The sequence below is a fragment of the Pelophylax lessonae genome (assembly GCF_965119305.1).
Source record: "Pelophylax lessonae genome assembly, chromosome: 9".
NCBI classification, from domain to species: Eukaryota; Metazoa; Chordata; class Amphibia; order Anura; family Ranidae; genus Pelophylax; species Pelophylax lessonae.
In genome coordinates, this window is record NC_138776.1 from 250517070 (window position 1) to 250531532 (window position 14463).

At 40.8% G+C, this 14463-nt stretch overlaps 1 protein-coding gene across 5 annotated transcripts in view; it reads right to left on the bottom strand.

Annotated features, from left to right (window-relative positions):
* Positions 1-13543: 13543 nt before the first annotated feature.
* LOC309562769 (uncharacterized protein) overlaps positions 13544-14463 on the bottom strand; it is a 62612-nt gene continuing 61692 nt past the window's right edge. For all 5 annotated transcript variants that reach the window (XM_082267069.1, XM_082267072.1, XM_082267071.1 and 2 more), the window contains one exon: positions 13544-14079. In XM_082267069.1, coding sequence (XP_082123195.1) covers positions 13700-14079 — 380 coding nt within the window. In that variant the 3' untranslated portion in view covers positions 13544-13699. The remainder of the gene's footprint in view (positions 14080-14463) is intronic.

Sequence of the window (14463 nt, forward strand, 5' to 3'; positions counted from 1 at the left end):
GTCCATGTCAAATGTGAACGAGTAGATGTTCTCCACACACCACACACAATGAAAGAACAAATCGCCAAACACCACGTGAAAATAAGATGAACTGCTTTCCAGATGATGTTGACCCTGAAATGATAGAGAGGTCAATCCCAGCGAGGATCATCTAGATATATGTGGTTCCAAAATTGGCTATTGAATATCCATCTTGATCTATGAAAACAGTAATGGTACCCAAAAGACCATCTCACTCCCATTCAGGAACAATGATACCTGCACAGCTCAGCAAAAACAGCAGGGCCTGTAAATTTTAAACACTCAATTAGGGCAAAGACCGGTACGGGCATCACTTGAGACAACTATGCTTGGCTTGCACTAAAAAGTTCCAGAAATCCAAATGTTATAGTCAGGAAATGAATAGGTGACTCCAAGGGGTAAGAGCGACCCCGTTACAAAGGCAATCCGTAATCATGAGGTTATTTTAGGGCAACCATAGTCTACAAGATAATGGCAACATTTTGTTTTGGAAAATTTAGTCAGCCCATCTTGGTGGTACTATTAATGTCGACTGCCTTTATGCCTAATGATCCTGACTTAAACAGATTTACAACTGCCATTACTACGCTGTTGTAACCAATCAGTGCTTCAAAATCCTCCACACCTACCATTCTCTTTTAGATCTTCATCTCTTTTGTGCACGGTCCTGCATTCTACTGTTTTGTGCAATTTTGTGATGTTATTGCTATAACCCCTATTAGTCCTGGTTTTTGTTTTCGTAAAATTAAATTATGCATGAGTCCTGCTGTGTCAGTGAGATAGTAGTATATCACTTCTAGTTGCATTGTGTGGCCAAAAGTATCTGGACAACCCTTCCAATTATTGTTTTACAATGGGTTTCTTTTGGAGGTTTTTAGAAAACATTTCGAAGAGCAGTATACAAAAAGTGAGGCACGATAAAAGAGTGCAATTAATACATTGAGCTGGAACATACAGGGTTGGAAAGCCCAAGCACATGCATCAATTGAGACAGATATTCCAATACCACCCGATGGTAGCCAAACTATTCATATCATGAGAGTTTAACATAGTGCTCTAGCCAAGCCTTTTTCAACCAGGGTGCCCAGGCACCCTGGGGTGCCTTGAGGTTTGTTCAGGGGTGACTTGGCAAAATGACAAAAAATTGCCCCACAATTGTATACAAGCTGTTGTGTGGATAAAGCTGCCTTTTATTTACGCAAAGCCACAGGGTTTCATTGGGCACCATTACAACCTTCTTGAGGGCACCTTAGCTGAGTGATGGAGAAAAATTGAGGGGTAAGAGAAATATTGGAATGCTAGTCAGTACCAGTTTGCAAATGTGTATTTGCTTTGGAAGAATAAATCACCTCTAACGTTGGGTGTCCTACGTGTGTGAATAGTGCTGTTATGCAAAACTATTAGAATAGTTTTTAAATTTTAGAATGGTGTGCTTCAAGTCTGTTCATAATTTTTAAAGGGTGCCTCGAGACTGTCCATATTTTTTAAAGGGTGCCTCGAGACTGTCCATAATTTTTAAAGGGTGCTTCAAGTCTGTTCATAATTTTTAAAGGGTGCCTCGAGACTGTCCATAGTTTTTAAAGGGTGCCTCGAGACTGTCCATAGTTTTTAAAGGGTGCCTCTGGACTGTCCGTAGTTTTTTAAGGGTGCCTTGACTGACGAAAGGTTGAGAAACCCTGCTTTAGCCGGTGAGAATTACGCATTGTGGAAGTATCAGATACTCCAATTTGCAGAACAAGGCAAAAGGGAGGGAGAAAAATCCAATGGCCCTTACAGGGGGTGTCAAAGCGGAGAGGGAGGAGAAGAAGGGAGCAAGGGATGAGGAAAGGGAAAGGGGGTCCATTCCGGCTGTGGTGTCCCTTCCAATTATTGAATGCAGCTGAAGTTGACAAAGGTGTACAATTAAGCACATTAGCATGCAGTTGCTATCAAAAATTAGTGACGTCACATCCGGCATTTGGAGCGTAAACCACGGATACTGTTCCAAGGTGGCATTTTACATGCTTTTATTCAAGAACAGATCTTGTAAGTGTTCAATCTGTTTTTAAAAATAGTTTTTAATAAAATGGAATCACGCTATGGATTTCTCCTGGTTCTTCTTTAATTTTAACACGCATGAGACACTTATTTATCCTGTTGGATTATAGGAAGGAGGAGTGAACCATCCGTCATAAGCTTAATAATAGCATGCAATGCCAAGCTGTGGTTTCCAAAGCAAGCAAAGTCCTTTCTTGTATTAATAGAGGCATGGACTCCAGAGAGAGAGATCTAATTTTGCCTCTGTACAAATCATTAGTAAGACCTCATCTGGAATATGCAGTTCAGTTTAGAGCACCAGTTCTTAAAAAGGATATCGGGGAACTGGAGAAAGTGCAGAGAAGGGCAACCAAACTGATAAGAGGCATGGAGGAGCTCAGCTATGAGAAAAGATTAGAGGAACTGAATTTATTCTCTCTTGAGAAGAGGAGATTAAGGAGGGATATGATCACCATGTATAAATATATAAGGGGTCCATATAGTGAACTTGGTGTTGAGTTATTCACTTTAAGGTCATCACAGAGGACAAGGGGGCACTCTTTTCGTCTATAGGAAATCAGATTTCGTCTCCAAATACAGAAAGGTTTCTTCACCGTAAGAGCTGTGAAAATGTGGAATAGACTCCCTCCAGAGGTGGTTCTGGCTAGCTCACTAGATTGCTTTAAAAAAGACCTGGATTCTTTCCTGGGTGGGTACTAATATTTATAAATAAAGTTGATCCAGGGAATATCCGATTGTCTCTCGGGGGATCAGAAAGGAATTGTTTCCCCTGCTGTAGCAAATTGGATCATGCTTTGCGGGGGGGGGGTTTCCGCCTTCCTCTGGATCAACTGCGGATATAGAATTGTGTATATGGGATTGTATGGTTGGGTTTTCATTACTGTATTTTTTTTATTGGTTGAGCCAGATGGACTTGTGTCTTTTTTCAACCTGACTAACTATGTAATATGTCCCGGAAACCTGAGGATTCCCAATTATTTCACAAGCGGTGTATTTACTGAGAGTTGGTGATTGAGGGCACAAAAGGAAGGAAGCACAGAACATTATTTTGATTATTTGCACAAAAAAATAGGGGCAAGAACAGCACTTTAAAGGACTAATTCAATTTATTTGTTGACACCTAATATAAGTTGTATTGTAATATCTTCAATTTGTCTTGTTATAAGATTGTTTTTTTTTTTTTTTTTGCATTGTTAACTTTTTATTTTTGTGGAAAAGATTTTAATATAAATTCACTTGAAGTGAAAATTTGTAGGATTGCACAAGGTTCACAACAGATAGCACTGGGTATACAAATAATAATTTCAGAGGACTTTGCACTTTATACCACAGCAGCAGTCTATGCTTTAGTATATTAGCACACACATTACAGCACGGGGACAACAAAATAAAATACAAAAATGGTTTACTGAAATCGGAGCAGAAGAACTTGACCGGCCTTCATAAAACCTTGACGCTACCCAAATATAAGCCTGAGCTGATTAGCCACATCGGTTGTTATTACAAGAAAGCCGACTGTCGGCTCTAAAACAAAACTGTAAAAATTCTCACCCGGACTCCATGTTATCTATCCCACCTGCTCTGATTGCTGCTGGCGTTGCCTCAAGGACAGGGGTACCTTCTTACATATATACTGGACATGTTCATTATTAGCCCCGTTCTGGCGTTTGGTGCAGCAGCTGCTGGGTGACCTATTTGGATTTCCCATCCCTTATGGCCCGTACACACGATCCGAAAATCGGACGAAAAATAACGCTTGTGAAAAGATCGGACGATAATCTGATCGTTAGTACACAGTTTACGAGAGGCGATCACGACAGTTTGCCCGATATATCCGGTCGTGCAAGCATAAAAATTTTGATCGTATTATAACACATCGTATGATAATCGTATTATCAGTATGTTGTTCTTACGAAAAAAATGGTGAGCAGTAGACAGCGCATGAGCAGTAGACATAATTTCCCCTCACACGCTACAGCGAGGTTACACATACCGAAAGCTTTTGAATCATCCTCCGAGAAAATTCGTATCGTAATTAACCTCTCCCATTTGCGAATATTATTGAGAGTTCCTAGCAAACAAAAAAAAACGGACGTAACGTCGTGCGATTTTCGGATCGTGTGTACTGGGCATTAGTCACCAAAATTCTATCTCCTGGGTTTGGCTGACCTTCCACTCCCTAAACCTCATAAAAAGCTGCTTTATCATATCTTTACAGCTGTGCACTGCCTAATAGCATTTCATTGGAAAAAATGCCCCCCTCCCCTCCTGAGGCCTTTTACACTAGGTTTAAGGATGTGGAATTAATGGAGAAATTAACACCCCGAATAAGGGACAAATTGGATGCTCATTATGGCATCTGGGAGCTGTGGCACCTTCGGGAGGGCCCACCTTGAGCTCGCCCTTATTCTCCTCCCACTTCTTCCTCCCCCCCCCCCCCACTTCTTTCTCTACCTTTTCCTTTTCTTTTTCTCTTCTTCTCTTCTTTCCTATTTCTGTTTTTTTTTTTTCTTCTCTCTCTTTCTTTTCGCATCTCAGTTTGTTGAGCCTACAACTGCTTCCACCAGATCTTTACCATGATGTTATGTTAAATTTTGGTGTTTTTTTATGAACAAAATATCTGTATTGTAAAATTGTTCATACGTTACTCAACGATGCTGTGTTTTTTCTTCTGTACTCCACAAACCGTACAATTATTCAATAAAACTGTTATTTGGAAAAAAATAATAATAAATTCTCACCCAGGGTAATGTGATCATCGCAATTAAGCGTGAACCAAACCAGCTCTTTAGCCAACTATTGGCTATATCCAACTTCTCCAACTTCCTTCTATGCTCCTCTCATTACGGATTGTAGTATCCCGATATATTGAATGAAAGATAAAAAAAACAAGCTGGTTTGGATTAAGCTTAATTGCGGTGATCACATTACCCCAGGTGAGAAAATTCCTGGTGGGGGGGCACATCGAAGTGGCACGCTATTGTGGCACGGAATTGCACATTGGATCAAGCAGTATGTCTTTTTTTGATTGATTCTTTTGCTTTATATTTTCTTTGCAAGCAATTATTTGCATGAACTCTTTCGTTGTTATATGGTGATTGCACGTTTATGTTTAACAATATTTCACTATATGTTGGACAATATTTCACTATCTGTATGCACTTTTTAATATTTTAATATTGTTATATTCTGATTATACAGTCATTTAGTATTCACATAGCACAGCATTTATTATGTATTTAGCAGTTTATATTTACTAAAAAAAATTGCATTTCCATGTTTCTGTGTACTGTGAGAGACCAGATATAGTGAATGCAGGTTTCTGGGTTTAGAAACACTTTAGGCATTAGCATTGTAGCTGTTTATTTTTAAACTAGCAAAAGACTATAGTATTTTATGGGAAACCCTCAAAAACAGAGCTGTTCTCAAGACTTATCTTCCCGTGAGCACCCATACCAGTGATATCACTCCGTAGCACCACCAGCTGGCCTCACTTTTCAAAAGTCAGAAACAAGAATGGTCTTTATTGCTGTGGTTGTCGTGTCAGAGTTAAAAGAATGGTGTAATAGGATAAACTATGTCTTTAATATGGAATATATTAGTAATAGCCAGGAGGAAAACCCAATAAATATTAAAGTGGTAGTATACTCGGAAAAAAAAAATCCCTGCAAGACAAAGGCATAATGAGCTAGTATGCAACGCATAATAGCTCATTATTAAATACTTACCTTAGAACGAAGCCCCGATACGGACCCCCGGACACCGCTGTGGGAGCGGACATGATCCCTCGGCGTCTCTTCCGAGTTCGGCGGCTCCGGCGCTGTGAGTGGCCGGAGCCGCGATGACGTCACTCCCACACATGCGCTCGGGAGTTTCACTTTCCGGCAACTTCCCAGCAAGGAACTCTGAAGGTCCGCCGGACCTTCAGAGTGCATGCGCCTCTAGCGTCAGCGGCTGCATGCAGTGCAAATACCTCCTAAACCATGCAGGTTTAGGAGATATTAATTGTACCTACAGGTAAGCCGTATTATAGGCTCACGTGTAGGTAAAAGTTACAAAAATCGGTATACTACCACTTTAAAAAAAATGGGAAAAATGGATAGATTTCAAAAAATCAAGCAAATATGTAGAAATGAATACTTAAATACTATGAAAGAAATAACAATAGAGATGGCAATAGAGTAGGCTAAGGATGGATATGGAAGATAGACGAGGAGGGGAGGGAGAGGGAAGATAGAAAAGGGAAAAAATGTACTGTAACGCAATACTTTGCAAATCTGTTTCACATATGTTTTTCTGAAATGTTTTGTAATTTTATTTAATGAAGTTTAATAATAAAATAAAAAAAAAAAAAAAGTATTTTATGGGAAACCCTCAAATACAGAGCTGTTCTCAGGACTATCTTCCATGAGCACCCATACCAATGATATCACTCCGTAGCACCACCAGCTGGCATCACTTTTCAAAAGTCAGAAACAAGAATGGTCTTTATTGCTATGGTTGTCTTTATTAACATAAAGTATACTTGAACATGAGACTTTGGATTAGATCAGTTGTCACCAAACTGCGGCCTGGGGGCCAAATGCAGCCCTTCGCTTGCTTTTTTCTGGCCCTTGGGGCACTATTTTAACCACTGATACCAACACTGGGGCATAATCCCTCCACTGACCCCAATGAAGAAGCATAATTCCTCCTAATGACACAGATAATGGTACACATTTCCTCCCAAATGACACCAACAATTGGGCCCAATGACACCAATGATGAGGCACGATTCCTCCCAATGACACAAATGATAGGGCATAATTCCTCCCACTGACAGCAAACATGTGGCATTGTTTTTTTACCACTGATGTTGGGACCTTTTCTAATCCCAATGGCCACGCCACTGTCTGGCTCCCAAACGCCTGAAGGACAGTAAACTGGGCCTTTGTTCAGAAAGTTTGGAGATCCCTGTATTAGATGATCATGGACCTTAAAGTTTTAGAATGAAATAAATATTTCTTTCTTGTCCTTCCACTCTTCCTGTTTCAGCCATTTCATTTTCCAAAGGGGGTGTGAGACATAAAGATAAGATCTATGCTAAATGGGGTTCAAGCCAATAATAATGACACCAAAGCCTAGTGCAGTAATGATGGAGGTCAGCAGGTTTCGTCACAAAAAAGCTGTGCTTTCCATCCAGAATTAGAATTCATGCATTTCTGGGTGTACATAAAATAGATAGACAGAAGGCACTTTCCAATATCCAGCTGGTGACATTATCTCAGACTCTGGTCTTCTTTTGGACCCAACAATGATCATGGAGTGAAAGATTGTGTAGAAATGTTTGAAAATGGAATTTGGAATGATAGGAATTTGGGAGAGAAGTGTCTCGTCATCTGTGAGTGTTAATAGATGACAAATAAATAGATCACATTTTTTTGTGACCATGTTTTCATCTCCAGAGACCCTGTTTTAGCATCTATGGCAATCCATTGTTGGCATTCCCCAACAGGCCTCATTAGACAATGGAAACACTGTGTCTAGCATTTTAGGAGTCAGAGGGGAAGACATGACATGAAGATGAAGAAGTCAAGAAGGCCTTCAAGTGCTCTTATGAGGTTCTTTATGGTTACTGGAAACACAGAGAACACTTTGTACTGATCGGCCAACAAACGTTGGGGGGTTGGGGTGAGGGGGGTGGAATAGTACAGTGGAAGATTGCTACTGAAAGGATAAGAATCAACACAACTGTAAGAGCCCACTCACATTAGCGCGACTTCTCAGACGACTTGTCAGCCTGACAAGTCGCGGTCCATTGAGTAGTACAGGACCCGTTCTAATAGGAGCGACACAAGTCGCTCCGACTTAGAAAAAGGGTCCTGTACTACTTTGGGGCGACCTCGGAGCGACTTGCATAGACTTCCATTGTGTGAAGTCTCTGCAAGTCACGCCGAAGTCGCGGTGCACAGCGGTGCACGCGACTTCACAGGTCGCCCCCCGAAGTCGTGTCGCCTCAATGTGAATGGGCTCTAAGTCTTGTCCCTTGTACTGATTTGTATGTTTTTATATTTAACTCAACTTGGGCTTTAACTCTTTCCTGTGTAGACCGGAAGCTCAGAAAAGAGGCATTGTGAGAGCAGGAGCCAGTAAAAGTTCTAAACGGCGAGAATTGTAACAAATAGTTTACTGGGCAATGTTTATTTTATTGTACTAAATGTGCTAAGCCAAAAAAACGCTCAGGGTTTAATGCTACTTTAATAAAGTTCAGAGTTCTTTGGGTTCCGGTCTCGGATTTTATAAAAAAAAATCTCTTGGCTGGTTCTCTTAATTTGATGGTAAAGGAGAACGCTAGACTGCTAATGTAAATGATCTGACCAACCAAGAGGGCTCAGGAGTTGCTAAAGGTGAAAACATTCATTCTGAAAAGCCTGTCTCTTTGAGGAGAAAACACTCAGACAAAGATGTATTTTTGTCTTTAATACTTGTTAAGCCTCATTAGCAGATCCCTGTTTATCAGTGGTCTTCTGAGTAATGTTAAATCAGATTGGTTAATGGCCATTTGTAAGTTGAAATAGCAGTTCTTTTGAAGTTTCCATGCCCTTGGAGAAATGTTTACTCAATATGCATGACTATGGAGATGCATTTATGGGATTATATGCTTTAGGCTGGCTATGTGGATATAAGCTGGCTCTGTGTCTCTTATTCTAAACCATTTCAATCCTGGCATCTGTATTTAGGATGCTTATTCCTCCTTATCATCAGAGTATCCAGTGAGAGATAGACAGTCCAAATGAATTCAGGAAATTATCAGAGGTTGCAATTAGACACAGGTGTCGGGAAGTCATACAGGGTACACTGGAGGCACAGGGGTGCACAAGGGCACAAATGAAGGGACAGGGTGCACTGGGGCACACTTCAAGAGATGGGCAAGGGGCACTGCAGACATAGGGGTGTACTTGGGGATATAATGCGCACAGAGGAGCACTGGGGTACACTCGGAGGCACACTTGATGAGAGACACAGGGGAACACAGGGTGCACTTTGAGGCACAAGGGTGCACTGAAGACACAGGGCACACTTAAAAACACTGGCACACTTAAAGGCACAGGGGCGCATGTGGTGAAAGACATGGCAGTGCCCAGGGGTGCGCTAGAGACACAGGGGTGCACAGGGCACACTTGGAGCACAGGGGCGCTCTGAATACACAGGAACATACATGGCACAGGGTCACTGAGGCACAGGAGGGGCAGTGGTACAGCAAACACTGGCAGCTGAGGAAGCACAGAGAACTGGAGGCAGGCAGGATGGGCAAAGGGAAGATTAGTGCAGCAAGGGGACTTGACCTTGGCGTAGTTATGCACTGCTGGAGCTCCGAGCCATGCATTGCTTTACCATTTAAGCTGGCAACAATTTGGAGATGAACAAACAAGGAGTCACTGCTCGAGGTGGTGTAATTGCCCGATGACTCACACAGGTGCATGCCCCGGCTCGCCTCCGTGAAAACTTGATAAAAAAAAAGGAATTGGCAGCACTCCAGGTTGAGTCAAAATCCAGGTTTATTGACTGGACATCCAAATATGACAATCGTGACAAGGTAGACGCGTTTCACACACTGACTGTGTGCTTAATCATTAATGATTCCTTTTTTTTTTAACAATTTGGATAGCTGTTTCCTGACTGGTGACAGCACCAGGACTCCAAGAAAAACATGTGGAGAATGTTATTTGGTTATTACTTTGAGGGCCCCTGATATGGTAAGAAAATTAATTGTGTACTCTTGGCATCTAATTAAAACATTTTCCCTGGAATTCATAAAGACTGGTGCAGACAAATTTTGTGAAAGTGTCTCGCGGATGTGGCGCAAGATGCACCCAATTCATGTACAATATCTGTCTATAACTGGTATTTGAAATAGGCGCAATACTCAACCATCACATGCATCTCTGAGAAGAACTAGTGGTCTAAACTTGCTAATGGAGAACATTTATCATGGTAACAGCAATGGGAATGTATCAAATTACTGTATCCAAGTCAATAAAATCCCCATTTGAAGAACCTCCTAAGATTTTTTATTGTTTTCTATTATTGCAATGTAGGTGAAGTGGATGCACTATACATAGAAAGAAATTACAGCTTAACCGCTTCAATACGGGGCATTTTTTTACCCAAATTTTCCAAATAAAAAATTGGTATTGTGGTTAGGGCTGCTGCTATGAATTTTAAGCTTTGTGGGTTAGATTCCATCATTTTTTACATATAATATAAAGCTACGGTGCTATATTGACCACTTGGTATTGGATAAGGCCAGGTGGATGGGACCGGAAGGGATAAGAGTGTAATAAAAGTTACTACAAAGCACTGGGAACAGTTGCTGCTCCTCTTGACCATGTCTTGAATAACCTAATGCACATACCAAAATTAAGCAGAAGAGGCACCTCCATCTAAATGTAGACAATTTATTAAAAGCAAGTACTGTATTTTCTGGCGTATAAGACTACTTTTGAACCTCAAAAAAATCCCCCAAAAATGGGGGGTCGTCTTATACGCCGAGTATAATATCTCCAAGGTAACCTAAGTATAAGTATTACCGGTAGATGAAAATTAGGGGGGTCGTCTTATACGCCGGAAAATACGGTATTAAAAGCAAGATTGAATTTGCTGCATAAAGGGAAAGGTCAGCATGTTGTTAAATCTAAAATGGAACCCTGTGTGGAGCTGCTTTGGTCTTAAGAGATTGACAGGGAGGCGGCTGGTAAATACAGAACTGCACTGGGAAGCTGTTGATGTGGGGAGGATGATTGCTGTCAAGCTGGAATGCAAGCTTCGTTAGATGTGGCTTGACGGCTTCCGAGATCACTTAGGCTAGCTTGGCTCATGTCAGCTCCACTCAGAGGTCTTTGGCAATGACATTACTATGTCAACGAGAGGTGTTGCTACGCGTTTCGGGGCCAGGAACGCCCCTTTTTGGCTTGGCAAAGGGACAATCCCGGCCAGAAATGTGTAGCTATGCCCCCTGACATTGTCAATATCAAAGACCGCCGAGTGGAACCGATTCTAGTTGAGCAGGCTGGAGTGATCCAAAAGGGATCTGAGGAAACTTGCTTTCCAGCATGACAGTGATCATCCTCCCCACATGAGCAGCTTTCCAACGCAGCTCTGCATTTACAAACTGCCTCCACGTTGATCTCTGCAGACCATAGCCACTCCACAGAAGGTTTCATCTTGAATTTGATGACATGCAGACCTTTCCTTTATACTAGCATAGTCTAAATTTAGATTGTGGTGTTCTCTTCTGCTTAATTTCTATACTTGTTGGCTTGAATTGAATTTTCAGGGTTCATAAATTACAAAGGAAGCCCAAACAGCCCAATGGCTTGACAACCTGAAATCTAATATGGCTTGTTCAACAACCAGTCAAACTTCTTTCAACTTCATGTTACCAGACATAGATCTTTTCTTATTGGTTGTTAGAGGTTACTGCCTCTAGCACACAATAACTGCTCTTTGAACTGACCAACTCTGATAGTGGTATGGAAATGAGAAAAAATAGTGCGCTTCTAAACAAATGTATGTAAAAACAAACATAAAACCAATACAAATGAAAATCAAAATACAAATTGCAAATAAACCAAATAATCTTGGTGATGTGAATAAAGTCTCTCAAAATACGCTGACTACTTCAACTTCGAATCATGAGTGATAGAAGAACCCGTGATGAAATAGTGACGTGACAAAAACTTCAAGCGGAATGTGCTTCAAATATGCTTCAAATAATAATCTGTGTAGGTGGGTTGCCCCTTACCGCAATAAAATCAAATGGTGACTTATATCTTTCACAGTGACAGTGAGGTGAACCGGTGACACCCAGTGGTAAAAATGGATTCTTACCAGATGTTAGGGAGGTTAGAGCTTTGAACTGGTAGGCAGAAGATCCGTGGTCGGAGATGCATGGATGGAGCTCTCTAAATGTAATTCTCCAGGACCTATCCGCTCCCCAAATGTATGGATCTCGTGGTAACTCAGTGGCAGACATACCCAAGAAACAATTCCCAAATAAAGGAAAAAAGGGACTGATAGTGCATTATCCTTTATGTGTAATTTAATAGAAAAAGGCAAACACTTACATCAGCTGAGACATATACACATGGAACAATGGGTCTTTAAGAAAAATTGTGGCCGCCTGCAGAACGGTCCGCGACACGTGACGGCGCGGCTTGCTCCCCCTGACACGTTTCCACTTACAAGTCGTCGGCTGGGACTGGAGCTGGCTCCATCCATGCATCTCCGACCACGGATCTTCTGCTTACCAGTTCAAAGCTCTAACCTCCCTAACATCTGGTAAGAATCCATTTTTACCACTGGGTGTCACCGGTTCACCTCACTGCCACTGTAAAAAATATAAGTCACCATTTGATTTTATTGCGGTAAGGGGCCACCCACCTACACAGATTATTAACTGAAGCATATTTGAGGCACGTTCCGCTTGAAGTTTTTGTCACGTCACTATTTCATCACGGGGTTCTTCTATCACTCATGTTTCAATGTTGAAGTAGTCATCGTATTTTGAGAGACTTTATTCACATCACCAAGATTATTTGGTTTATTTGCAATTTGTATTTTGATTTTTATTTGCAATTTTTTTATTTTGTTTTTACATACATTTGTTTAGAAGCGCACTATTTTTTCTCATTTCCATTCATTATTCACCATTTCTAGTGCTGCCTCTATTATTTTATAAGGTTCGCGCACCCTTTATTCTTTTACTGTGATAGTGGTATGATAACACATACTTAAAAAAATATATTATAAATCAGCTATAAGTATGAAGCATTTATTTTTATTTTTTTTTTATTTTGCTCATAAAACCTAAGATGTATATATTTTTTTTAGAAAATCAGAAGAATTATTGCTCAAATCAATCAAAACTCATTATGTTTAGTAATGATTTGAAACAATGAGGATCTGAGTCTTGTAGGGAAGATGTTAAAGGAAACGTGCACTGATAAAAATATAAAGACTTCTATTGCTGACTTCCTTCTGAAAATGACTGGCCTGGCTTCCTCTGGCTCGAGTACATTCCGAGCTACTGATCTAGAACAAGCAAGGAAATTTGAGGGCCAGAACCCCCAATTTGAAAATGCTCATATTTGTTTTTTTCTTTATTTATTCATAGGTAAAAAAAATGCAATTTTTGGAAATGCCTTTATTTCTTTTTAGCTAATTTTAATGAAAGTTTACAGTTTCTCCAATTGGTAGACAGCATTTTCAAAAGGCCAAATTAATGTTCATATTCTCTTAGGTTTAGGTTTCCATTAAAGTGAACTTGTGTTTTGTCCATGCAGGACAAAGCTTCCAAGTTGTACATAATCATCTTCCCTTCACCCCTGCAACTCACAGAGTAACACTTCATGCGCCTGGGTATTTGCGAGCCTGTGACCTACCTCCTTTCCACTCATTGAGTGCCTAAGAAAGAGTCCTATGCCTTTTGAAAGTTCCAACCAAGCCAACAAGGATATTACATAAAGCTTCCTGCAGCGAGTAAGTTAAGGGAAGGTGAGTAAAAGCAATAATGGAAGTCAGGATGTGTTGGAAACTTAGATAAACAGGGTCACTAAAGTAGCATAATCATAGAGGGTAAGGTCATGGAATTTCTGGGGACTTAGAACTCACAAATCACAAGATTGCTGCTACAAACATAGTCATTCCATCTTCCGCTATCTCGCATCTCCACGCACTGCTCGTTTGTTCCCTTGTAATTATTGGGTTCCCCCGAATCCCAGTTCTTGTAGGAGATGACCACATTGTTGAGATATCGAAAAGTTCCATCCGTCTTTTTGTCGTTCATACCAAGAACTGCATTTTTGCCAAATTGGTTGCGGATGGTAAGAATAGCATTATTCTCTGCTGAATTATGCGGTGAGGCCAGCTGACCTCCAGCATTTCTACAAATGGTTACTGCTTTATCATAAGTGACTTCAGCGCCATTTGAAATGTAGATTTTGTCACCGCTTCTGGCTCCTCCCTTGAGATATACAAACGCTGAAAGAAAAAGGGGAAAATGTATAAGAAAGAAACCTGTTTGATTATGGAACTGTGATTTTGTTGCTTAACTCAATTAAATATAATCTTTCCTGGATGGTTACCTACTTAGCAAAAAAATGTAATTGCCTGGTGTTACCTGCTTCTGTGTGGTAGATACTGGCATAGGTTGCCCCAGTCAATTTCTGATATGGTGGGAAGGTCTACCTGGCTGTTAGAATGTCCCCCCTTGTCTGTGTTGGTTTTCCCCAGTCTCTTCCCACAGATTGATTAAGAAAAAATAGCTGTCTTTGCTTCCAGGCAGAATCTGACCTCTTGCGGGCCTGAACTGTAAATTGCCAAATGGTGGAGAGAAGTTACTCTGTTTTTAGACTTTTTAAAAAT